Below are 26,607 nucleotides of genomic sequence, written 5' to 3' on the forward strand. Positions count from 1 at the left end.
TCTAGGGAGCTACTGACACCTGCTTCCTCCCTTACCAACTCGCCCATGCATGCTCTTTGAGCTTCAGTGTCCTTTTCTTGTCATTGTTGCAGGGATTAAATACAGTGTGATAATGTGTGGATGTGTTTTGTAAATGCTGAAGTGCTATGAGGGTTTAGTTAGCCCTTGACCTTGTGCTCCCTACACCCACTGGTGATACTTCAGCGTGTGCCTCCAGGCCAGAACATCAAGCCGTTGTTGGAGGCTGTGTCCAGGGTGCTGAGCAGAGCTCCAGGCGAACCTCCAGCTGGCCTCAAGCCCACTTCTCATTGAGCGTGTTCCTCGGGCATCCTCCCAGTTCACCCTCCTTGGAGTTACCTAAGGAGCCCGCAGACCATGCAGGGCCCAGACCTGCTGATTTGGAAACCTCAAGTATAACCCAGGAATCTCAATTTTTAACCAGTACCCCAAGTTTATCAGGTGAGTCTGAGAATCACCAACATGTGAGAATCGGGGACCCAATGGTGCCCCCCCCGAAATGTATTCCTTGACACATTTACTCTCCAGCAGTGCACACACACCCATCTCATGCCAGAGGCTGTGTATGGGGACAGTCTTTGGGAGCAGGAGAGACGCACAGGTAAACATGTCACTCTGATGTCCCACACCAAGAATCTAAAGAAGTCATGTATCCAACCCTGAATTCTGTTGGCCCCGCAAGGGGGCCAAGTGATGTGGAGACTGCTGCCACTAGGTGGGCTTCTTCCCCAGCGAGGGAAGGCTCTGCACACGCACCACGGTAGTTAATGTTCACTAGAGCTCTGAAAGGTAAAGAAGGAAACTGAGGCTTGACAAAGTTCAGTGACTTGCACAGGTCCTGAGAAGGCAGTGGTGCGCTGGTCAGTGTTCAGTTAGCCTCTCAGGGTGGGGGCGGGGAGCTCGGATCCACACACCTTCCCAGCAGGGCCTTGGTAAAAGGACAGAAGGGCCACCATCCTGAGGGTAGGCTTATACCTTGCATGCCCAGAGTCCCCGAGGCTGCCACCAAGGCAGGCCACCCACCGCCCTCCCCCTTCTCTGAAGAGCTTCGGCACATTATGCCATCCAGGTCCTTCGTGAACTGGAACTTGCTGTCTCACCAGACCCAGGGCAGATGGTGTGTGTGGCTGACAGATGGCAGCAGCTGGATCTCAGGCTGGAGATGCTGAGCCACACCACTGCTCTACTGGGGCTGCCTGTGGACAGACAAGCTGGCCCACTGTGAGGGCTCAGGGTCAAATAAAGGCCTCTCCTGGCTGAGGGGGATGCCCAGAGGTTGTCACAGTGAGTTGCAGCATCCCCTCCGCAGACTTGAGAAGCTCTGGCTGAAAGGCGGTGGGGAGGGGCCTGGCAAACTGAGCACCCCCAGGAGCACAGCAGGTGCACTGGTCACGCAGGACGGAGAAATGTGGGTTGCTTCGGCTCTCAGCCAAAGGAGCCTCCCTGAGTCCCCCCAGCTCAGCCTGCAGAGGGAGGAGCACACGGGCCCAGGGAAGCATCTCGGGCACTGGTGGGCAGGACCTCCGTGTGGAGGTCTGACGGGGCTGGTGCTCAGGCTGGGGCAGGTGGCACCGAGGCGTGGAGGTGCCCAGGCATCCGTCCCTTCTCTCAGACAGACTTCCTGGACTCGGCCTGTCTGGGGCGCACACAGGGGAGGGCTGGAGGGGCGGGGGAGCAGCAAGGAGCCAATCACCCCGCACCGGAGCCTTCAGGCCGGTTCTCTCGGCGTGTGAGAGAGAGTGCGCGCGCCGGCGGGGATTTCTGCGATAGAAGCAGCCGGATTCCAGAGAGGGAGAGAAGAGAAGGGGGAAGAAGCGGAGGGGAGGAGAAAATTGGGGGTGGGAGAGACAGACGGAGAGAACAGCAGTGGGAGAGAGGGAAGAGAAGCGCAGCCAGGAGAGAGGGAGGGAGCGGGAGCGGGAGCGGGCGGGAGCGAGCGAGAAAGTGGAGGGGAGAGCAGAAAGGGAGAGCGCGCGGGGAGCGGGCAGGACGAGAGAGAGCGAGAGAGCGAGAGCGAGCCGGGGAGCCGGCGGGCGCGGCGGCGGCGGAGGCAGAGCGCTGCTGGAGGGATGGGGTGAGGGCGGCGGGGAGCGGAGGCCGAGCCGGCCGCGGGCGAGCGCCGGGCAGCCAGCTCCGGGGCGCGGGCGCTGGGGGCCCATGGCGGCGGGGGCCGGGGGGGCGCGGGGCGGCGGCGGCGGCGGCGGGGGCGCCATGGCGGCGCCGGGTGGCGGGCCCTGAGCGCCGCGGCGGGCGCGCACCATGAACTCGTGGGACGCGGGCCTGGCGGGGCTGCTGGTGGGCACGATGGGCGTCTCGCTGCTGTCCAACGCGCTGGTGCTGCTGTGCCTGCTGCACAGCGCCGACATCCGCCGCCAGGCGCCGGCGCTCTTCACCCTCAACCTCACGTGCGGCAACCTGCTGTGCACCGTGCTCAACATGCCGCTCACGCTGGCCGGCGTCGTGGCGCAGCGGCAGCCCGCCGGGGACCGCCTGTGCCGCCTGGCCGCCTTCCTCGACACCTTCCTGGCCACCAACTCCATGCTCAGCATGGCGGCGCTCAGCATCGACCGCTGGGTGGCCGTGGTCTTCCCGCTGAGCTACCGCGCCAAGATGCGCCTCCGCGACGCCGCGCTCATGGTGGCCTACACGTGGCTGCACGCGCTCGCCTTCCCCGCCGCCGCGCTCGCCCTGTCCTGGCTCGGCTTCCACCAGCTGTACGCGTCGTGCACGCTGTGCAGCCGGCGGCCGGACGAGCGCCTGCGCTTCGCCGTCTTCACGGGCGCCTTCCACGCGCTCAGCTTCCTGCTGTCCTTCGTCGTGCTCTGCTGCACGTACCTCAAGGTGCTCAAAGTGGCTCGCTTCCACTGCAAGCGCATCGACGTGATCACCATGCAGACGCTCGTGCTGCTCGTGGACATCCACCCCAGGTGAGGGGGCGCAGGGGGAGGGCCGCGGCGGGGAGGGGGGGACTCGGCTCGGGGAGGGCTCTTGGTGGGAGGGAGGGGGTCTTTGTGTCCTCCCCCCACGCCCACGACCTCCAGCGTGCGACCTTGGGCAGGTCCCTTTGCCCCGGAGCCTCCATTCTTTTCTTTGGAAAACTCAGGTTGCGGGGAGGGACCTCGGTCTCGAGGCAGGTGCTTAGAGAACCACAAAGCATGGCCACCAAAAACGTGGGTGACACAGTATGTACATGTTTTGAAGTCTCCGGGTACAAAGAGTCAGAACTTTGTTGGACGGATGCTTCTTTGAGATGTTTGTGGATTTCACTGTTAACAGCCCTGTGGGAAGGCAGGGATCTGTGTTCACTGCTTGAGCTCGTTAAGAGGTTCTAATCAGGCCCTGAGACTGTGGCTTAGATGCTGGGGGAGCCCCTCAAAAGCTCTTCAGATGGGAACGTGCTGCTCTTCTGGGTCTTCCCTTCCTGTGGTGTCTGGTGCTGCCTCTGTCTCCAGATTCTCTGTGTGTGCGCGCGTGTGAGTCCTCGGGCTGTACCTTCCTGTGTGGATCCTTAAGGGAGCATCTGAAGGGCTCTGAGGAAACTGGAGGGGGCTCCTCCTGCTCTTGCAAACAGCACTGCCCCGTGTCTCCCAGACTTGGATACCAGAGACCCCTGCAGAGAGAGAGTGTCACCCACAAGGCTCCTGGGAAAAACCTATCCACTCCACCTTCCCCCTCAACTGGCCACTGTCTCAAAAAGGCAGGTCAGGCGACGGGGGCAGTTCAGGGGCAGCTACCCGTTAGGAAGTCCTGTCATCCCCTGGAGCATCTCAGGGAAGGAAGGAAGAAACTCTTAGCTGGGGTGTCCTGAGCTCACTTGGCTTCCCTTATGAGAATAGGACCCCAAGGAAGGAAACAGCCGGTGGTGTTTCTGAGGACTTGGCTGTTTTATATCTCTTCATCCCCCCGGGAAGGGCAGGCTTCCCTTCTATCATCCAAGACCCTAAATCAGGGGGCTTTGGCTTCCAGATGGTACAGAAAGTGAGGTAGACAGAGCGCTCTTAAGGGGGGCAGCTGGGGGCAGTGAGGAAGCTGGGTCTTTGGGGTATGAATGCCCCCCCCACTGAAGGAGATGCAAGCTCGTGGCTGAGGGGGCCAGATTGCAGGTGTCCGTCAGAGCAAGGGCTCCTTCAATGTGAGCTGTTTCTGCCCACGAGCAATGAAAGAAGAGCCTTCATCTGCACAGGCAAGGGCATGCATGTATGTGGGCGTTGTTTCGCCTCAGGGTGGCCCTTCCTCCTTCCTGGCTGGGCCAAAGCTTCCAGCCACAGAGTCTTCCCAACGGAATCACGTGCAGTATTCACACCCGAATGACCGAGAGCACAAAGACCCCAGGGCCTGTGAATCCGTGCCTGTGAATGTGTCAGCCACACGCACACAGTTGCACTTGCTCGTGTGTAAACTGCATGTCTAACAGACCGGTGGCCGCACGTGCGCCTGTCACCGGTGACATGCGTGCACACTGACCACAGTGACCTGGGCTGACTCACGGCACATGTCGCGGTTCAGTGTCGCTCCGGGAAATCTCCCACAGCCACAATTGCAGAGCTCGTCCCCTTGCCCCCTCCCGGGGCGGGAGGACCTCACTCCGGAAGGTGCATCCCTAGGACGTGACTGGGGCTGTTTCAGAAGCTGAGGGAGTGTTGTTGAACAACCAACACTAGAACGACTCCTATCCCGGGCCCTCCCACCGTGAGTCTAAGCAGAGAAGGCGTTGAGCCAGGAAAGGAATCCGTTCTTACTCAAACCAGTACAAATCCCATCCCTGCTGCCCTTCCAAGCTCCAGAACAGGAGGAGCCATGGCTCCTTTTTAGCCCATTTGGGATATGGGCCCATCTCCACTCTTGCAAATCTGTCACTGACTCCAGGCCGGCATGTTCCTTCTATTCCCCTCTGGGCGAGCCTTGACCTCTTCCAAGGCCTGGGATGCTTTCTGGAGCCCCGACACCCAGTGCCATGGGGTCCTGCCGGGCCAAGGGATAGCACTAGTCTGCGTTGGGAAGAGGAAGGGCTTCTGGGGCAAGGATGGCCCTCGGCCAGTTCAGACAGGCCCCACTGGCCAAGGGCCGGCCTGAGGTTCTGGAATAGCAGGCAGATGGGACAGCACTGTCCCTTCAGTGAACCCACACGCCGTCAGTGTGGAGACGGGTCCCCAGAGTGAGAGTGTGGGAGAACGGGCCACACAGGAGGGCTCCGGCTTCCTCGCAGCTGATCTGCAGCTTCTTTCCTGGCTGCTCCAAACTCTTCCTCTGCACAGAGGAGAAACCACAGAGCCAGCTCTGTGTGACGGAGAAGGGCTGCCCCTCGAACACTCAAGCTCTGGGCACGAAGGTTCCGAAAAGATCAGCCAAGCCTCCTGGGCGGGTTTGGTGCTGACAGCCAGGGGCCCCTGGGGATGAGCAGAAGCCAGGCTTCCTTATGTGGACAGCTGGGGCAGCGGGGGGAGTCTTGGCTCCCTGGGAAGTTTTCGTTGACAGCCACCACACTATGGCCTCCTGGGACTTAATTAGGAGGGACCCGTTTTGAGTTCCCTGAGGCTCAGGGTGACGTTTGTCAGAAAGCTCCCTGCTGGGGCCTGCTCTTCCCACAGTGTTTAACGCTGTGAGTGGCAGGCTGGACTGCTTTGTTGTGCCGCTGCCAAAAGACCCTGTGTTTTCAGTTTAGTCTGTCCTGAGAGACGTTCCCCACTCCTGTCTTCCTGTGGTGGTTTTTCAAGTTGTGACATTTGTAAAGCAATTAGGAATTCCTCATATTCATTACCCACCTGGCTCTCCGATCGCTCGGCTCGCTCGGTTCTATTTTCCCAAACCACAGCTCCGGACGAGTGATGGCCGGTCCTCACGCCACCGTTGCCAGAGACGTGGGCTTTCACCCGAAGTGGGACCTCAGGGGGGTGCCGGGGCTCCGATGTGGCATCCCTGTTCCCCCAGTCCAGCTGAGGGTCACTGTTCGCCTGGGTTGGGTCAGGGGCTTCCCCACGGGACGGTGAAGTACGCCCATCCCTGTGATGGCCGTCTGCAGAGTGCTGGCTAAAGGGCCAACCCTGGAGGGCGTCCAAGCTTTGGTGTAGGAGTTGGAAGGACCCACGAGATACACTCACTGTGCCCTTGATTCTACAGGTGAGGAAATTGGGAAACCCAGGGAAGGAGGCCAAGGTCATTTGCCTAATTTAAGAGATCCAGGATGTGGCTTGAGCCAAAACTTGTGCCCAGTTCTGCCCCCTGAGATTTCTAGACGGGACAAAAGTGCAAATAGAGGCTCACAAACCATTTATATAAATATTTAGAAGTTCTAAATTAAGCTTACAAACTGTTAAATGAAATATGTTCTATCCTCCTACCTTGACAAGCATACATTTATAACACTCTGCAAGGCTGGGTTCAAATTTAGAATTCTCGGGCTCCTTGGAGTTCAGCCTCGTCGGTGGTGGGGAGAGCTGAGCCGGCTCCAAGCACACAGCCCCTGCCTCTGCTCTCCACCCCGGCTCTCCCCAGCACCCCGAGGAGCCTCCACCCCTCAGGGTCCAAGCCAAGCACACCTGTGGCATTGTCACCCCCAGGAGGATGGGCCTGGGGAGGACGCCTGCTCAGGTCCTGGGAGCAAGATCACGGCATCTGGGCAGGGAATTCAGTGTTCTGGATACTTGGAGCTTGATCTGGAATGGATGGTGTGGGATCTGGGTGGGAACATGAAGTCTTCATTTCATGGAGAGGGACGTAGTCCCCTCACTGTTCAGGACCCAGGACAGGGCCCCCTCTTGTGAGATCTGAGGACGCGACTTTTCACACTAGCGTCCTGACCCCCGACTCAAGGTCTGCTTTACCGTCCGTCAGCCTGTTCCCTTGCCTTTTGTTTTGTTATTTTAAAAGACAGAAAACAATCTGGATTACCCTGGGAGTACTTGGAGCATGCGCTCAAGACCGATTGCGGTCATCTGGGGACCATTCAGGGCCCAGACCGTTGTGCTGGGCACGGCAGTGTCTGGGACTAGATGGTTTTGGCTGTGATTGCCTCATTTACTCATTTCAGATATTTCTGGCCTTCTCTGTTCATTCTGCCATTTATTGGTGTCCACTGGGGAACATCTCTTTGGCCCCACATGTCATGGTGCTGGAAAGCCCATCTCTTTATCACAAGGAAGCTGTGTCCTGTGGCAGTTCTTGGGAAGCCCCAGGCTGATGCATCAGCTTGTACTCTGGGAGGACGTTGCTGGCCAGGAAATTGGGGGACCCTCACCCCTGCACTCCAGAGTCAGCCTATAAGCAGCCTATAAGCCTGAGGACTCCAGCTGCTACCCCTGTGCAATATCTGGAGAATGCATCCGTGCGGTTGGACGCAGCTTGCTTATTTCTCTGTGGTCCTAGGGAGGGCAGAGGGATTTGGGGGAAACACCCCAGATCCTGGAGCCAGGAGTCCTTTTTCTGTCCTAAGCTCACTGTGGGACCCTGGGCACGGCACAAAACCAGCTGGCCCCTGGGTGTCCTCATCTGCAAATAAATAAAACAGCAACTCCCAGGGCTATAAGACTTCAAGGAGCTCTGTTTTGCAAAGCTATGTGGGGAAAAAATGAGAGCAAGTGCAGGGTGGTTCTATGCTGTTGTTCTGGGTACAGGCAAGCTGCTCTCATACTGTGCTTCCCAATAATGATAAGCAAGAAGGTTGCACGGCTGCCTTGGCCTCTTTCTCCTGCCATCCCCCCTGGCCTTACCTGGAAATCCGGGGAGTTCTGGGTGGGGAAGACGCCCTCCTCTTGCAGGAGTTCAGGGAAGCATCCATGCGCTTCCTGACCAGGAGCGCCAGACCGGCACTCAGTAACTGGGGGCTAGCTCTACCAGCATCTCACTCTATGGAGAGCCGTGAGTTCCTCTTTTCTCGGAGCCTCATTTTCTCCATCTGTGAGCTGGGTTAAGTGGATGAGGGGGTTTCCCGTACTGTGCATGACTATGTGAGGTCTAGGCAGTGGGGTCTAGGCAGTGTGTCTCAGAAAAGAGGCATGACTAGACCCATGTGGATGTGATCCAGACATGGCATCCACCTTGGACACCTGTGGTAGGCCAGGGGCCATTGAGACAGTTTCCACTGGGTTGCTGGAGGCCAGAGAGTGTCATGGGGTTAGCACTGGAGTCAGGAGTCAGCTTGGACCTCCTCTGGCACGGCCTCTGGTTGCAGCTCTTTCTGTCTCTCTGTCTGTCTGTCTCTCCTACATGCACAGGGCAGAAAGAAAACTTTTGTGGTGGGTGGGAATCCTGTGGTTTTGGAGTTCCAGAGGATGCTGGAACAGCCAAATAGATAATAATTATGGTTACTGAAGGTTTACTGAGTCACACACTGTCCTAGGTACTTTTTGGATGTTAATCTCAGTAAGACCCTAGGAGGTCGGTACTCTGAGATGAGAAGGCTGATGAACAGAGAGGTTGGGTAACTTGCCTAAGACTACACAGCAATTAAGTGGTGAAGCCTGGATTGGAACCCAGACACCGGGCTCTGGGGCCACATGCTTTCTACCACACTATTCACAAGAAAGGACTCCAGGTTAGTGGAAGCTTTCACAGCCTTTCTTTGTCCAGTCGCTCAAGATCTCTAAGGCTCACTCAAAAAAAAAAAAAAAATCTGTTTCAGAACAGGTTTCTCCCATCATCTCTTTTTGAGGGGGTCACTTTAAAAAAATGATTGAGACTTAATTTTCTAAGACTTTTTTTAAGGGTTCATCACTTCACACCACATAGAGTGATCAGGTGTTTTCTGGATGTCAGATGCTGAGGTCTGAACCACAGGCACCCACAGAAATAACATATCTGCGGAGTGCTTGTGATGTGATGTTTCCTGCGGGACAAAGCTTTGCAAGAACAGAGAGAATTATTCCCCATAGGTTTTGACAGTGTCCAGTGGTGACGTTGGTCCTTTTAGCCCGGACAGTGTCCAATTTTCTTCCTTTGAGGTCACTACAATATGTTTGTTTACCTTTCCAAAGACCTCCAAAGCTTTTACCAATATCTGTTTTTAAGTGTTCCTTGTGTCATTAAGGAAGGACTATTGGGTGCACCAGGGATAGGGGAGACAACTGGGTCCTCAGCCCCTCAGCAGTGAGTATAGTCCCTCTTGGCGGTGCCGGAGGGAGCTTCTCACTCCTCAAGAGCTTGCTAGCTGTTGAGTCATTTCTGTGCCTGCTAAATGGTAGCTCTAATTACAGCTATCATGAAATTCCCCTTGGATAAATGAGGAACCCGATTCAGAGAGGTTTAGTGACTTCCCCAAGGCCACACAGCAATGAGGGCAGAGCGGGGACGAGGACATCTCTCTCCGAACTCTTTCATTCACTGGGGTTATTCTGAAGCTTCTGAGAAACGGACAATATCGTCAAGGTCACAGATGGGAGGAAGGCCTGCCCCAGTGCCGACATCAGTGGTGGTGCTCATTTTTTAGGGGATGCCTAGAATTTTTTTTTAGAGTTTTTAGGGGATGCCTAGAATGCTGTACGCCTTCATGGGTGAGTGCACATGATGACCCAGCTCTTGTCCCAAATCTCCAACAATTCTCAAGTCAATTGCATGAATGTTTGGGGAAAATAGTTCAATATTAAGACAAAAGTGCCGGTGTTATGGGGAAGATACCAAACCCACTGCACGCTAGGGTGAGCATTGTCCTGGTTTGCCGAGTACAGACGGGGCTCTCCAAGGACGCAGGACTTCGGGTTTTAAAACCAGGACAGTCTCAGGCAGACCAAGACGAATCAGTTTCCTCACGGCACCCAGACCTCCTGGGTCGGGCCCTGTGCCTTCTCTCCACACCCACCCGTATTGTGCACATGTTAGAAGAGCCAGAGGACGTTGGTAGAAGACTCTGCAGAGACCCAAGTATAATGGGGAACCACAAGGTTAAGACTGAGTCTTGCTGGATGACCTCAGCTGAAGTCCCCCAGTCCTCCTGCCCCAGCGGCTGTATTCTTCAGGTTTTCTGGATAAAATGATGCGCTGGTGCTTCCCACGGGGCTGGTGTAGACGTCCACCAGTTGGAAGATGAGCTCAAGCCTCCAGAGTCAGATGGCCTGGGTTCATATCCTGCCATCACCTGGGGAGACCCACTGTCCTCGTTTGCTCTGGGTGGAGGGGGTTTCCCATTTTAAAACTGGGCCAGTTCCATGCAAAGCATCCAGGATGCAAGACTTTCCATGCTAAAATCAGGACGGTCCTGGTTCCGCAGGGCAAGTTGGTCATCCTATCGCCACTACTCACCAGCTGTGTGATCTTGAGCAAGTTACTTAACCCCTCTGTGCCTCATCTGCTTATCTGAAAAAAAAGAAAAAAAGATAATAGTTGTATCAGTCAGTGTATGGAGATGTTGTGAGCATCAGATAACCAATGCACATGAACCTCCATCAAGGCATCTAAAATGGGATGTGGACTGTTATTATTATTAGTTATTAGAAATTAGTAACGTGATTCAATAGTAATACTATTGTGAAGTATTGTGAAGCCTATTTGTACGAAACCAAACTCCAGTTCCCAACTCTACATTCCAAGGCAGGGGGGTAAAGTCCTACAAGAATTTCAGGGGCCTTCTGTCCAGTCTAACGTAGAATTGTCCATATGAGATTGGAAATACGGTGATGGAGAGTTTCAATTCAGTGTTAAAACAAGGATCCTTGTGGAAGGAAGGGGGAGGTCGCACTGGCATTCATGCTGCTTGTGGTCCTGGCTTAAGTACTTCCCTCTGCTCCTTGCTTTCCCTGTACAAACTGGCTTAATGCTGGAGCAGGGGCTCTACAGCCAGGGCCTAATTCAGTCAGATTATCTCCACTTCCTGGGCAGCTCTGTCTGCGGTCTTCCTCCTTGTTCATTTTTGGAGTGATGTGTTTTATTTAAAAAATCAACTGTAAGTCTTTGGACTCCAGGAAACAAACTGAGGGTTTCAGAGGGGAGGGGTGGGGGGAGGGGTGGGGGGAGGGGTGGGGGGAGAGGTGGGCCCGGTGATGGGTGTTGAGGAGGGCACGGGTTGCGTGGAGCTCTGGGTGTTATAGGCAGACAATGAATCATGGAACATGGCATCAAAAACGAATAACGTGCTGTGGGATGACTAACAAAACATAGTAAAAAAAATTTTTTTTCCAAGGGGGGACATTTAAAAAATTAAATTACATTAAATAAATACAAATGCAAATAAACAGTAGGTAAGGTGTCTGGGTGGCCTTGTCTGTTAAGCGTCCGCCTTCAGACTTCTCCCTGTGACCCCCTAAGGCAGCGTCCCTAGCTCCAGGAAGGTCATATCTCAGAGTCCTGGGATTGAGTCCCGTATCAGGCTCCCTGCTCAGGGGGGAGCCTGCTTCTCCCTCTCCCTCTGCTGTTCCCCTTGCTTATGCTCTCTCACTCTCTCTGTCAAATAAATAAATAAAATCTTTTAAAAAATAAAAATAAAATAAATAGTAGAAACGCCTGCTCACATGGAACCCCATGGAATAGAGCTGGACTGGCCCTCGGGCTCTCTGATGGCGATAATGGCCAGCTCGCTGGTGCTCATGAACTACGCTGTGGCTACAGGAAACGGATTGCACAGACCACTTCTCTCAGTTGACATGAGATGTCTGTTCTCGGACATCCCTGGAGCCAGTGGAGTCAGGACCAGGGTGTGGTTAGAAGCTTAGGCAGCAAGCTCCTGATTCCATCCTCAGAGCTGTGTCCCCGACTTCCCAGAGTCTTAGTATCTTAGCTTCACTGAGCTTGGTCCCTGAAGGAAATAAGTGACTTCTCCCTGTGGCCCCCTAAGGTAGTGTCTATAACTCCAGGCAGGGCTGAGGCTTTGGGATGGAAGACCCAGGACTGAAAGCATGGAGGAAAGGAAGAGTCCAGGTCATCCCAGATATAAAGGACCAGCTTTGAGAAACCCAGACAAGGGTTCCAGTCCTGTCCCCATTTATCAGCTGAGCAAACCTGAGCTCATAATCTTCACTGTAAAACATGGCCAGTAAAACCCACGAGGCAGGTCAAACACACCTGAATATCAGTAAATATCAGTAAAGACAAGAATGAGAGAAACTACTCAGAGAACGTAGACTCTGGCGCTGGCTTACGGCAGGTGATCAGTGAATTTCACAAGTAATCATAATGAGAATTGATATTTCCTTGCACTTGGGCATCGTGTTAATTGCTTTATGTGTTTTATGCATTGAAGGCATTTCGTGTATCTGTGTGCTTTTTGCATTTGATTCTCCAAAGAGCCCTTGATGGCATTTTATTACAGTGCACATCTCACAGATGATGACCCTGAGGCTTAGCAATGTCACACATGTGTCCAAGGTCATAACGTGTCCAAGGTCATACACCTATGGCCGGGACTTGACCTCAGGTCTCTCTGACCCCTCCCTGAGCCCCTGCACTCAAGGCCCTGCCTGTGTCCATTAATAACAAGTCCTCTTCCCCTCTCTCACGTGCAGTGTGCGGGAGCGCTGTCTGGAGGAGCAGAAAAGGAGGCGGCAGCGCGCCACCAAGAAGATCAGCACCTTCATAGGGACCTTCCTCGTATGCTTCGCACCCTATGTGATCACCAGGTAAGCCTGACCGGCGGGACTGGGGCTTTGGGGAACAAAGCAGGGCCCGTGTGACCTGGAGCAGTCACGGCCTCTCTGTCAGACACATGTTTCCAGAGGGTGGTGTGTTGGAGGTGACAGTGAGCGTGACAGATTTGGTGAGATGGAGGGCACATGCTTTTTCATTCCAGGCTTCAGAACCAGAAGGGATGGGAAAGACTCTCCCCTTGATTCCCAGATCACATCATCTAACCCTGTAGCCCCAAGAGCCCCGAAAGGAAAGGAAAGGAAAGGAAAGGAAAGGAAAAGAAAGGGGAGAATGGACAGAGGAAGACATCTTGGCTTGGTTGGATTCCTATCTTCCCCTGAACACAGTGTGGCCCCGCCCCCCAGGTGTCTTCCACCTGGACACCCCGGTCAACAGCAGGCAGCACATGTCATCGGCACAGGGGGTGGGGAGCACGGTCCGAGCGCAGCTGGAGGGACCTGCTTATCTAGGCACTCTGGGGACCTCCCATAGTGCAGGCGCTGTGAGCTGGCCCCCTGTGCTCCCGTCCACCACCTCCCTCCCCAGCCCCATGCTCTGAGGCGCAGCTTGCTGGCCACGGGGCCCTGCGTTCCAAAAGTCAGCCTGTTCTAGGTGCAGGATTTCTCTCTTGTGCTTTAACCATATAAAAAAGTATCATCCCATCAGTCTTTCACACTGGAGGGGAAGAAAAACCACAACCCTGTTTCCAGAATGGCTTCACTATTTGGGAAGTTGACAGTAAAAAGGGACTTTGATGTTTGATTAGGAAGGGGATGTTGAGCCTGGGAAGTAGGATATGTGTAGGGTGTGCAAGTGTGTGTGCGTGTGTGCGTGAGAGAGAGAGAGAGAGAGAGAAAGCCGACACAGCCCGGCATCCCAATATCCCAGCATCCCACAGCATCTGCAGCTGGCAGGGGGAAGGGACCCCCTGCCCCCCTGTCCCCTTAGGTGAGCTTGCATGCTCTGGGAGGAGGAACCCACCGTAGCCAGAGCTCCCTGTTCCTCCCATTCATCCTTACCCTGAGCTGACATCTGTTTCCTGTAGTTCCACCCGCTTTCTTTGGCCCAGGAGAACATCTGTCCCCTCCCACTAGGGGCCCTGCTCCCCTACGGCACCCCCATCTTTGCTCCTCTTGGAGTGTCTTCTATTGTCTCTTCATAGCTGCTTCCTCTGGGGGAAATCTCACTTTGCATGTAGGACGTGGGACGGTGTGCTGGTCTCTGGGTAGGTCTGAGGTGGGCATAACAGAGCCGTTGGCTCCTCCGTCTCGAACTGTTGACTAGATCCCCCCACTACTGACGTTTTGCATGGGATCCCCTTTGTGGTGGGGCTTCTCTGTGCATTGGAGCCTGTTAGCAGCCCTATTTCTTCTACCTATGTATCACCACTACTTCCCTCCTGCACCCCAGTGTTCACAGCTAGAAATGTCTTCAGACACTGCCCTGGGGATCAGCATCACCCCTGGGGAGAACACTTGGTCTAGATGTGCCACATCCAGCCAGGACGCTGAAACTGACAGAGATCAGGTTTTCCAGGGGACACGAAGCCTAGGCCGAGGCAAGTGGGTTCCTATTGCTGTCCGAGGGCAGGGCCACAGGGTGGTGACCAGCACAGGCTCTGGAACATGCCCATGTGGGTTCAAACCACAGCAACACTTCTTCCTGCTGTGTGACCCTGGGCCAATGATACCACCTCTCTGAGCCTCCAGTCTCCCATCAAAATGAGCAGTGCCTGCCACTTAGGCTTGTTTTGAGGACTGAAAGGCTGTGAGCATGGAGATCATGGGCAGCACAGGCCTGGCATGGATGACGTCTGTAGTTGGCCCTCCCTCCCTCCTACTTGGACAGGCTGGTGTGTGCAGTGAGGGGAATAAATCCAGCAAGGAAAGAGACAGTGGGTGGGGAGGGCAGGCAGACGGCTGTCCTCTTAGATCCCACCGGAAAGGGGACCTGTGGGTCTGATGATGGGAACTTGAACCCTCAGTGGAGAATAGGTAATGTGGCTCCAGATTTAAACTATTGGATTTTTCTCTGGCTTAATCTCATTTCCCAACAAAATTTTCCTTTTTTTTTTCTGATTATAGCTTGGTTCCTCTAATGGTGCCCAGAAAATAACGTTTCAGTAAAATTGATGGTAGATTCACAATGCAATATGTTCCTCCAAATGGATTTGATGCATTTGGGGTTTTTAAAAATACTCACTGAACTGCTCCTCTGTCATGGGGATGAATGGCAACTTACTAGGGAGAAAAAGCTATGCCCAACAAACCTCATAGACAAAATTCGGCTCTGGTGAAGCCCCACCACCGCTGCTCACCCAGCTCCTGTCTTGACTTTCTTTTTGGGGGGAGCGGTGGTGGTGGTAAATTTTAATTTTTTTAAATAAAATTATCATACATCATGCTATTAGTTTCAGGTGTATAATGTAGTGATCGAACAATTCTATGCATTACTCAGGGCTCATGGAGACAAGTGTAGCCTTGATCCCCTTTATTTCACCCATCCCCCACCCAGTGCTCCCGACTCGCGACCACCACTTTGTTCTCTGTATTTAAGAGTCTGGTTTTTGTTGTTGTTGTGTTTCTTTCTTTGTGTCTTCTTTTGTCTTTTTTCTTCAATTCCACATATGAGTGAAATCATATGGTATTTGTCTTCCCCTCACTGGCTTGTTTCACTTAGCATTATACCCTCTGGCTCCAACCATGTTGTTGCTAATGACGAGATTTCATTCTGCTCAGTAATATTCCGTGTGTGTGTACAGAGAGAAACCACATCTGTATCCGTTCATCATCCGTCAGTGGACCCTTGGGCTGCTTCCGTATCTCGGCATTATAAATAATGCTGCTATAAACAGAAGTGTTCATATAGCTTTCCAGATTAGTGTTTTCATTTTCTTTGGGATATATCCCCAGTAGTGCAATTACTGGATCACACAGTAATTCTAGTCTTAATTTTTTGAGGAACCTCCACACTGTTTTCCATACCGGCTGTACCAATTTGCATTCCCACCGATGGGGCACGAGGGGTCCCGTTACTCCACATTCTCGCCGGCACTCGTTACTTCCTGTGGTTTTGATTCTGGCTGTTCTGACTGGTGTGAGGTGGTATCTCACTGGGGTTTTGATTTGTATTTCCCTGGTGATGAGTGATGTCGGGCATCTTCTGGTGTGTCTGTGGCCCATCTGTCCGTCTTCTTTGGAGAAATACCTATTCAGGTTCTCTGCCCATCTTTCAATTGGACTATTTGTTCTTTTTGTGTTGAGTTGCATAAGTTCTTTACATATTTTGAAGATGAACCCCTTTTCGGATATGTCATTTACGAATATCTTCTCCCGTTCCGTAGGTTGCCTTGTCACTTTGTTGATGGTTTCCTTCGCTGTGCAGAAGCTTCTTATTTTGGTGTAGTTCCAATAGTTTAATTTTGCTTTTGTTTCCCTTGCCTGAGGAGACAGATCTAGAAAAGTGTTTTTACGGCTGATGTCAGAGGAATTACTGCCTATGTTTTCTTTTAGAAGTTTCATGGCTTAAGGTCTGACATTTAGGTCTGTAATCCATTTTGAGTTTATTTTTGTGGGCGGTGTAAGAAAGTGGTCCAGTTTCATTCTTTTGCATATGACCATCCAGTTTTCCCAACACCCTTTATTGAAGAGACTTTCCTTCTCTGACTGCCATCAGCCATCAGGCCCCTGTCTTGGGTTTCTCGTGTGAACAAAAGAACCATCCTAAGCAAACCTCACAAAATATGCAAACATTTCAGCACACATTTCTCCATTACCGTCTCTGTGCAAAGCATGAAAAAGACCCTACAGAGGAGGCCTGGGTTGGTGAGGTCCTGCAGGAGACCCACTCTGCGGGGACACTGACCTCATAGATATGGCCCTCGCACCCAGACAGCACACTGTGTCATGTCATCCGACAGGGACAGGGTCCAATGGTTCTGAGGCAGGAGCGAGCTCTCCTGCCTGAAGCTTTCTGGACCAGCCTTGTGAAGTGGGTTTGACTATGCCAGAGGGAGGATCCAAGCAGAAGGGACAGCATGAGCCAGATTTAGAGCCGTGTGTGGGGTTCACCAATCATGGGTTCCTTTAGAGCCCTTGAACATGGCCTGTCTGATTTGCAACGCACTGTAGGTATAAAATGCACATTGGGTTTCTGTGGCTTAGCATGACTATATGTGTGTGTGTGTGTACACACTTTTTTTTTTTAAGAATTTATTTATTTATTTGACAGAGAGAGAACACAGTAGGCAGTGAGGCAGGCAGAGAGAGAGAGAGAGAGGAGGATGCGGGACTCGATCCCAGGACTCCGGGATCATGACCCGAGCCGAAGTCAGTGGCTTAACCCACTGAGCCACTCAGGCACCCGTGTACACACACACTTTTTAAAAAATTTTATTTCTTTTTCTTTTTTAAGATTTTATTTATTTATTTGAGAGAGAGTGTGAGAGGGAGAGAATGAGCATGAGAAGAGGGAGGCTCAGAGGAAGAAGCAGACTCCCTGCTGAGCAGGGAGCCCGAGATGGGACTCGATCCCCGGACTCCAGGGTCATGACCTGAGCTGAAGGCAGTCGCTTAACCAGCTGAACCACCCAGGCATCCCTCACACACACTTTTTCTATTGATTCCATAGGGAATGGTGATATCTTGGATTAAACTATACGATTAAAATTAATTTCACCTGCGTCTTGCTACACCTGTGGCTTCCCTGTTCTTCCTATTGAACAGTGCCGGTCTGTAGTCAGAGAGGTCTGGGGTATGAGGTGTGCTGATGCCCTTCCTCCCAGCACCCTCTTGCCCGTGACCTCTAGCTGCTCATATCACCTGTCCTTCACTCCCCTGGGAGCCCCGTTCCTGCTGAGCCGCAAGAGTGGTGAGGGCTCTCCGCCTCACTTCCTTCCCTGTCCAGTGTCCTGCTCGATGTCAGAGTTTACCGGGGAGCGCACATGGAGTGGCCAACTCACTGTCTGCCTCCCCCACGTCAGGTGCACCAGGCGGGGGCTCTTGGACAGCCTGAATGGGGGAGCAGAGGCCCGAACAAGGGTGGCAAGGAAGGAAGTTTGTGGCTGACACCTAGTTAGTGAAATTAGATCGAAATTGGACTGAAATTAGACCCCTCTTGGAACCACCTGCTCCGTCCACACCCCTCCTGCGACTGGGGGAGAAGAGATGCTGATGAGGTGCACCGTGCTATGGTGATGGGCGGCCCCAGGCCCACCCCAGGGAGACGGGAGTTCTGTGGGCTCCGGCCGTGTGCTGGGCAGGGCCCCGGGTCCCAGCAGAACCACACTTCCACAACCGGGGCGTCCACACCGCCAGATGGGGTGGGGTGGGGCAGGATTTGCTCTCACAGTCACCTGAAGAGACCCTGCCGCCCCCTCTCCTGTCCTGCTTAGAGTCCCGGCCGGGCACCTCCCACCGAGTGCGTCAGCTCATCGGGTATGCCAGGCGCAGTGCTCGGCTCTGGCCATGGCCATCCACCTGGAAGGCAGGTCGCGTCTGGGGTGACTGATTCTCCTGCTCTTCTCGACTTGGTGTCCATGTGCACCCTCAGGCTCCCACTTCAGAAAAAGCTAAGGACAGACCCCGCTCTGGAAGCATAGCTGAGGATATGACCTCTTGCGGGAAGTGACCCTTACGGAGAACCTGGAGCCCTGGGATGGAAGCGGAGGGTCCTTTCTTGGGTGTCTCATCCAGGGAGCGCGAGCTTGTTAGGCCTCGTGGCCCAAGCCGAAGGCACAGCCAGGGTCCGGCTGAGCGCGTGTTGGGAGGTACCGAGCAACCAGGCTGGGAGCAAGGGTGAAGGGCTCCTCTGCCTGAGGGGAGGAGGCACAGGCTGTGTGTTTTTCACGTCCTGATCAGCTGCTATTGGTGGCCATCTTGGCTTCAGATTAGCTCTGCTTGGAGAGCTCAAATCCCCAAACCCTACCCAGACCCTACCCGGGACCAGTTAAATTAGCAGCCCAGGTGGGACACCTGGCATTGGTGGTTTTAAAATCTCCCAGGGGATTTGAGTCCTGAGTGGTCTTGAGAACTACAGCTCCAGACACACACACACACGCACGCACACACACACACACACACACACACACATACACACACTTCACTTCACTGATGAAGAAACAAGCCTGGCTTGTAGGGGCCATTGAGTTGCCTACAGTCTCGCACTGAGTCCGTGGGAGCTGAGCTTCCAACCTCAGCGGGCTGTCTACCCGCTCTTCAGACTCACGGAACACTCCAGGGGTCTTTGCAGAGGCCGCCTCTTCCCTGCTTTCTCACTCGCGTCTGTGGCTGTGGCATTCAAGTGTCTGGCGTGCAGAGTTGGCTCCCTGACTCCCTTCCCCGGGACTCTCTTACCCACGGGGGTAGAGCACCTCGTCAAATGACCATGTTGCACTGGGATTCTCCAGAGAAACAGACAAGCAGGACAGATACATAGGTCTATAGATTGAGAGAGGGTAGAGAGAGCATGAGAAGTCCCCCAGTCTGTCCTCTGGAAGCTGGAAACTCTGGAAAGCCGGTGTGGGACTCAGCTTGAATCCAAAGGCCCAGCCACCTGGGAGAGCAGAAGGTTTAAGTCGTGGCCCAAGGGCTGGAAAAGCTGAGATGAAATGTCCCACCAGGGAGGCAAGAAGGAAAGGGGCGAATCCTCTTTCCTCTAACTCTGGTGCTGTTAGAGGCCTCAGCGGATTGGCTGGCGCCCACCCAGCTGGGGAGGGCAAATCTGCTTCACTGAGTCCACTGATTCAAAGGCTGAGCACATTTGGAAACACCCCCACAGATTTACCCGGAATATTTAACTAGGCTCCTGTGGCCAGTGAAGCTGACACGTGACCTTAACCATCACACAGATACTCCTGGGCTCAGGCCAGCCAGCTGCCCCTCAGCAGACCTTGTGGAGAGCCACCCTGCCCTGGGATAGGCAGAAACCCTGGGAACAGGGCAGGGGTGGGCCCTGGAGAGTCCCAGAGCTCACAATGAAGGATGTCGCCTTCTTGGTCACACAACACAGGTTTTCCTGGGGGCAGTAGGCATCTGTGTCTCTCCAACCTTGGTTGATGACGGTTAAGTGAATTGAGCTCAGCAACCATCTGGGCCCTAAAGAAGCAACCAGAATATGAGACAGGGGTGCCCCGTGCCAGGGGTGAGGTTCCTGAGGCTTGGAGGGCTCCCAGCTTCACTAGGGTGACCATCAGGGGCAGCATGTCAGGCAGAGGTTGGCCCGTGGGAGCCAGGAGTTCTGTTCTGGCACCAGGTTGCCTGGACCTGACATAGCTGTGCCTTCCGGGCACTTTCATGTTATTCTCCCAGACCCTGCAGTGCTCCCAAGGGGTGGGCTGGGCAAGCCGTGGGCGCGGCACTCTGAGGCACAGAGAGGGAAGGAACTGCAAAGGTCATTTGGCTCACAAGGCACAGGGGAGCGGGGCACCTGAGCCCACCCTCGGACAGCCACGGAGCAGCCCCGGGGACTCTCCGGGTGCAGTGATGGTCAAGACCACTGCGGGGCAATGGGACAGCGCTGTGGAATTCGGGGACGAAAAGCTAAGAAGCAGCTCCGGCCCCGAAACGATCCTGTGGAGCCCCGTCTCTGCGCCCGGACTGCGCTGCCCTCCCTGTCTACGTGACATCCTCGTTTCGAGATGTGGACACTGAGGCTCAGACAGGCTCTAGCCTCATCCCATCCAGTCATTGGCCCAGCCGGGGCTTGAGCTCGGGGCTGCCCAGAACCAAAGCCCATGCACGGGGCACCCCTGTGCTGCACTGCTCTGCTTCTCCCCTGAGAACACAGGGGTTCCCGCCCTCCTCCCGGAAGGAAGTGGGTGCTGTGACCCACTCAGAACCAGAAAGCTGCTGTTTGGGGGATGACCGGGAACCAGCTGTCCAGGTGTCACTTAAACCCATCACTGAGCTGCCAGCTGGGAAGCTAATCTTTGCCCCCACTCTGCAGCGGCTGAGTATCCACTTGGCCTGTTTTGCCGCTTGCTCCCATTCCAGCCTTATAAACAGGAACGCGTGCAAGGGACTGGTCCCAATCTGGACTGCCACGGTGAACGCTGGGAGCTGGCAGAACTGGAACATTGGAGGAGAACGGGCTTCTTCTGTGACCTCTGCCACAATTTTGAGTTGAGCGGGAAGATCTGGCTGGCTGGGAAAGGGGTCCCCAACTCTTCCTATCTGCCTGATAACTTTCTTAGATTGGGAAAGCATCATTCTTGAGTCAAGAACCATTCAGGTCTTCAGATAGGTCCTCTAGCTCCTCTTAGAGAACACGAAGTCTTGATAACTGCACCTGTCACCTATCACTGGACACCTGTAATGCACCTAGGAGTTACCAGTACACACCGATTGCATCCAGTACAGCTCTCCTGCAAGGTAAGTGCAGAGCTTCAGAGGGGAGATGAGTTACCTAAGGTCAAAGCATAACAACTGGCAGAATTAAGGGTTAAGGGTCAGTGTCAAGCCTGTTGGCCATAATTTAACCTTGCAGCCTTGCTGTATCTCCAAAGCCTAGGAACCAGGTAACTGGAAATATAGACACGCCCATCTGCAGGGTGGAGGCCCAGCCTACTCCCTGTGCCCAAGCATCTCAGTGTGAACCCCGACATAGCACCCCGATGCCTATGGATAAAGGCAGGTAGAAGTAGTGGGTTTTTGTGGGGTCATCTCTGACCACTTGGCTGATAGCAGCTTGGGTAGACCTGGAGTAAGGTCCAGCGGCCATCAGCTCTGGCAGCTGGAGCCATCAGTAGAATTGGTTGGCACAGTGCGGGCTGTGCAGCAAATACCTTTTAGAAAGATGGTTCCACTGACTGTCCCAACCAAAGAGCCACTTGTGCTGTACCATGGGGCATGTCAGATGACCCTGGAAACCATTCAGAAATCTCTACCTTCACTCTTACTGGGCGTCACTACCTTCTATCACATTCACACTGGCTCCCATGTTAAAGCCCTCATGGGTCACATTTGACTTTTTCCAAGTGTTTGAGCAGGGTCTGAAGAGCCACCCAGATTCTCATCCAAAAGCGCTAATTAAATTTTTCTGAGTTAAAATTCACATGTCTAGAAGCATTGGTAAGGCTATTATCTCTGCAGCGACATATGCTTCTGAATAATTACGGTTGTCCCAGATCACCGGAGTGTGGCTTGGAAGCGCTAGTGAGTCTGACAGCACCATTGTTGTGGCTTCTCAAAGTCATGGAATTATGTAGATAGCAGAGGGGTTTAATATGCAGGAAGTTGTCCGGCGTTAGTGTTCTTTTAATAAAATGTCTTCCATTCTAATGTCTCATGGAAAGATAAAGTGTCAGCTTATAACTTACAGGTCTTCAAATACATGCATTCTCCAGGAGTCTTGGAAAGACATCAGGCTGGCTTCCCAAAGACTGTTCTGTGGCCCACGTTGCCTTGGGTGTACAGTGTGAGTGTGTGTGTGTGTGTGTGTGTGTGTGTGTACATGCGTGGGTGTGCATGGCAGCGGGGGGAGGAGAGGTGAAGGTCTTTGTACCCTGGAACCGGGCCGAGGAGCTGGGACGGGCATCCTGGTGCCAGGCAGGCTCATGGTCGCCGGTGCCCACAGCCCAGGCTTCTGATCCTGGATTTTCCAGGCCGTGTGGCTGTGGCACATCACCACACTGTGGTGTCTCCTCTGTACAGGGCCTCTATCAGGGGTTTGAAACAATGTTTGTGAAGCTGCCATCAAAGCCTTGAGCCCCGGGGAACCCAGAAGGGGAACTGGGTCTATAGCTGCTGCTCTTACTGGTCCTGTCCTCACCCCAGAATTTAGTTTCCTTCAAGATGCCCACTGTCGAGCAGAATGGAGACACGGGTCTCCCTGGAGGTTCAGAGAACCTCTTGCAGTTCTGGCAAAGGTACCCCATCCTCCCTCCGGGGACCAGGACCGCCAGGCTGCGGGGTGAGGATGAGACCTAGGGGTGAAGGGCGAGGGGGTGGGGGCTTCCCGGCCTCATCCGCCCTCTGCGGTGACAGTCAGCACAGGGACCTGCCAGTGACGCTGATCTGAGGGCTTCCTGCCGAGAGAGAGGAGCGTGGCTCCCCCCGCCCCAGTAAATACAGGGCACAGGGGAGCAGAGGTGGGCCAGGCACCTCGGACGGGTGGAGTGAGATGCAGGGAGGGCATCTGCGGGCATCTGCTGTGTGTCACCCTGGGGAACGAGAATCCGTTTCTGGGCTCTGCTCCCTATGTGTGAGCAGACCCCAGCCAGCAGCATTTCACGGCTCCCCCCACGCTGGCAGTGTTTGGATCCACCACACACCCCCCCGCCCCCTGGGTACTTGCAGGGCCTGCCTGAAGGACCCGCTGCAGAAGCATCTGGAATGCGGGAAAGCAGGCTCCTGCCCCTTTTCCCCTCTCCCCAGGCTGCCCTGCGGACCCAGAGCGCGGGCTCTCACCGCAGGGTGTTTGAGTGGGGAGCTGTGTCAGGGCGGTCGGGGGCGGGGGCAGGCCTGTGCGTGTTGTGAGTGCAGAAGCATAAACGTTTTTCCCGGAGTAGAGCCCCCTGGCAGAGGTTTCCCTGGTTCGTATCCCAGGCAGTAAATACACGGGGAGTCACGTTGGTGCCTGATGGAAGTCAGGGATGGGGGGCAGGGAGCTCTGCTTTTCAGAGGTCCAAGACGACTCGGTGCCCAGTGCCGCAGCTTCAAACCCTGGGCTCCAGCTCGCTGCACACAGGGCTGTAGGAACGGGGCGGGGACTTGGTGCTCTGCTGTGCTGTTACGGCCTCAGACAACCGGCCCTGCCTAACCCACCCCTGCCTCCCTAGCGGCTTCCTCACTGGGTGTGTGTTAGTGCCCCAGAGCCGTCGGAGCCAGCTACGCTAACTGAGCGGCTGAAGCCACAGAGGTGTATTGACTCCGTTCCAGAGGCTGCAAGTCCAAGATCGAGGTGATGGCAAGGTTGGCTCCTTCTGAAGCCGGGGATGAGGGAGAATTTGTTCCAGGGCCCTCCCCTGGCTTCTGGGGTCTGCTGTCAGCCTTCGGCATTCCTTGGCTTATGGAAGCATCCCCCAGTCTCTGCCTTCAGCTCTGCATGGCCTTCTCTATGCGTGCCTCTGTGGCCAAATTTACCCCTTTGATAGGGACACTGGTCATGTTGGGTTGGGGCCTCCCATCTCCAGGCTGAGTCTATCCTAACTGATGACATTTGTAACAACCCTACTTCAAGTAAGATCATGTTCTGAGATCCTGGGGGTTAGGACTTCCACACATGAATTACAGGGAGACTGTTCAACCCAAAGCAGGTGACACACCAAAGGGAAACAAAGTACCACCTTCTGAACACCTACGCCCAAGAATCCCTAAACTCGGGGTACTTGGGTCAGCCTTCTGGGGCAGGAGCGGGGAGTTCATTTGTCCACCATGTGCTTTTCCCTTTCAGTAAAGAGAAAAGAGGCACAGCATGGCAGGAACCTTTCAGCACGCAGTGACCTTGCCCACGCGGAGAGTAAGACTGATCAGAACAGGAACTCCCCTTTCCTGAGGGGAGGGCGCTCGGGGGCCTGAGCAGAGCTAGATCTGGACGTTCCCTCTTACAGGGTCATCTGTAAGGACCATGTGGTATCCCTGCCCAGATCCAGAACAAGAAAGAAGCAGTTGCGGCAATGTGGAAATCCCCGTGCCTTCTCGGTCCCCTTGAGCTGGGAGAGCTTGGTCCGTGCAAAGCCGGTCCCAACAGGTGCACAGCCTGGAGCAGGAAGTGGGTCTGCCAGCCACGTCTGAGCACAAAAGGGGGCGGCGCCCCAGCAGCCCAGCCCAGCAGCCCCCACAGAGCAGCGTCCAGGCTTGTGCTGACCCAGAGTCTGTCTTTGCCTGAGGCCCTGCTGGAGGCCACACACCGGCTTTTCAGAGCAGGAGTCCTCGTGTGTACTGTGGCCGGCGGCCGGTGCCAAAGTCCCCAGGCAGCTCGGGACTGTGGAGAAGGGCTTCTCAGGCTGGGAGACATGTAGAACTAATCTTGTCCCATCTGCGGTGTGGGATCTGAGCCCCGGCACTCGGGCTGTAGTCGGTGGAACTGGGTTTATGTGGAGGAGCTGCCGGCTCGCTGAGCCTGGAAATGGGAATGACACCAGCTCTCCAGGAGAATTGTACATCAAGTAATTTGCCCAAAGGAGACATGCAACTAGCCGGGAATTATTACTGAACCTGGCGGAGAATTGAGACTTTACATTAAATCTCTGAGAAGCAAACAAAATAGGTTTTATCTATTATCTAGTGGTAAAATTTTACATTGTCCCGAATCATTGTATTCTGTGACATCTACAGAACCTGAAAATAGTAATGTTGATCTTGCCGGATGGTTTAATGATATTTGGCTCTTTAATAAGTCCTCTTGGGAAGGCCAAGGATGCTAAGACTGAATTTAGCGACACGGAGGAGAGCAGACATTTTGGTAAAGCCATTTGGCATCACATAGCAACAATGTGCTGGCGTTCAGCTCTTTCATTGTTATTATTAGGTGTGAATTCTAAATTCAGGGTTTTTGTCCCCCTAAAGTCATCACTTCCCAAAATAGGTTTCTTAAAAGTACAGCTTTCGCAGATGCTAACAGCTCCATCCCCCATTCGGGCTAACGAGGACATGAGCAGAAATGAGGCCACATTTTCCCACGAGGTCAGAGGGCAAGGGTAGCCGGTGTTTCTGGAAATAGGAAGCCAAATAGGGGGGTTCATTGAGGGTCTGGTCAAAAAAGGGGCGTTGTGGGAGCCCTGGGTGACTCCATCAGTGTGCATCTACCTTCAGCTCAGGTCATGATCCCGGGGTCCTGGGATCGAGTCCTGCTTCAGGCTCCCCGCTCAGCGGGGACTCTGCTTCTCCCTCTGCCGGCTGCTCCCCCTGTTTGTGCGTGCTCTCTCTCTCTCTTTCTCTCTGTGGCAAACAAATAAAATCTTTTGAAAAAGGTGGGGGTCGTTATGACAATGGAGGCTTGAACTCTACCACCTTTCCCTTCCTTCCCTTCATGAGCTTGTCCTTACCACATCGGCCCAAAGAAAGCCAGGGAAAGCACTCAGGTTGGCCGCACAGAGTAATGGCCCAAGCTCAGTCTCTTCTGGGGACTCCCCTGGGCAGCCCCCCACCGTGAGAACCGCGGCTGCCTGGCTCTGCCCCTCCGCCCCGCGGGAGGACAGGGGCCAGAACCAGGGGAGCGAGCAGGTGCCAGACCTTCCTCTCTCACTTCCTGCTGGGTGACCCTAGGTGATCCCTTCTCCTCTCTGAGCCTCAGTTTCCTCATTTGGCAGTGGGCAGGGAGAGGGTAACTTGGGATCTCCAAGCCATGGCCTTTTCTACCTTATATCCATGCTGGATAAGGTCCAAATAGGGCCACTGGTGCTGGAGACACTTGAGAGTAAGTGGCTTGATCTGGGATGGGGTTGGGGGGTTCCATTTACACAGAGGAAGGCTTTCACTTCCTCACAACCTGGTACTAGGACCCCTGAGTGGAGTTGTTTGATGGGCACCAGGAGACTTCCAGAAAAAGGCCCCTTTGAGACTTGGACTGTATCTCCCCTGTATCATGAGGTCACTTGAGGGGACCCTGACTATGGCCGTGGCCCAGGACCGCCAGAATCAAAACCCTGGAAAGAGGCCTTTGTCACCTGTGGATTCTTCCTGATGTAGGACGTACGCTGAGCTTTGCAGAACGGTTGCAAAGTTACTCTCAGCCCTCCGTCCCAGGCAATCTTCTTAGGAGGGCAGAGCTGGATTTGAAGCAAAGCACCAGTGTCTTCTAGTTGGAGAGGTGACCTTATTTGGCTGCCTCCATTTCCATAGCAAACCAACAGGCCCAAGGAGGGGAAATGACTTGCCCAGGGTCCCCCAGCAGGACAGGAGGAAAGTTGGAGCCAGGGGCCAGGTCACTATTAGCCACTAGTCTATTACTTAGGTATGCCTGGGTTCCAGAGTCAGGCAGACTGGGGTTCAAATCCTGCCTTTACAGTTTACGGGCTGCGTGACCTTAGGCAAATTCCTTAACCTCCTTGTCTATCTATTGCCTTACATGGAGCTAGTCACATCTCCCCGGGGCGCACGGAGT

The 26,607-nt window shown here is 54.2% G+C and overlaps 1 protein-coding gene across 3 annotated transcripts in view; it reads left to right on the forward strand.

Moving 5' to 3' along the window:
- The first annotated feature begins 2,277 nt into the window (after positions 1–2,277).
- Positions 2,278–26,607, forward strand: part of GPR26 (G protein-coupled receptor 26) — a 47,748-nt gene continuing 23,418 nt past the window's right edge. For all 3 annotated transcript variants that reach the window (XM_044240689.1, XM_044240687.1, XM_044240688.1), the window contains exons 1-2: positions 2,278–2,945; positions 12,444–12,557. In XM_044240689.1, coding sequence (XP_044096624.1) covers positions 2,278–2,945; positions 12,444–12,557 — 782 coding nt within the window. The remainder of the gene's footprint in view (positions 2,946–12,443; positions 12,558–26,607) is intronic.

This window comes from Neovison vison, chromosome 2, assembly GCF_020171115.1.
Source record: "Neovison vison isolate M4711 chromosome 2, ASM_NN_V1, whole genome shotgun sequence".
In the NCBI taxonomy this organism is placed as follows: domain Eukaryota; kingdom Metazoa; phylum Chordata; class Mammalia; order Carnivora; family Mustelidae; genus Neogale; species Neogale vison.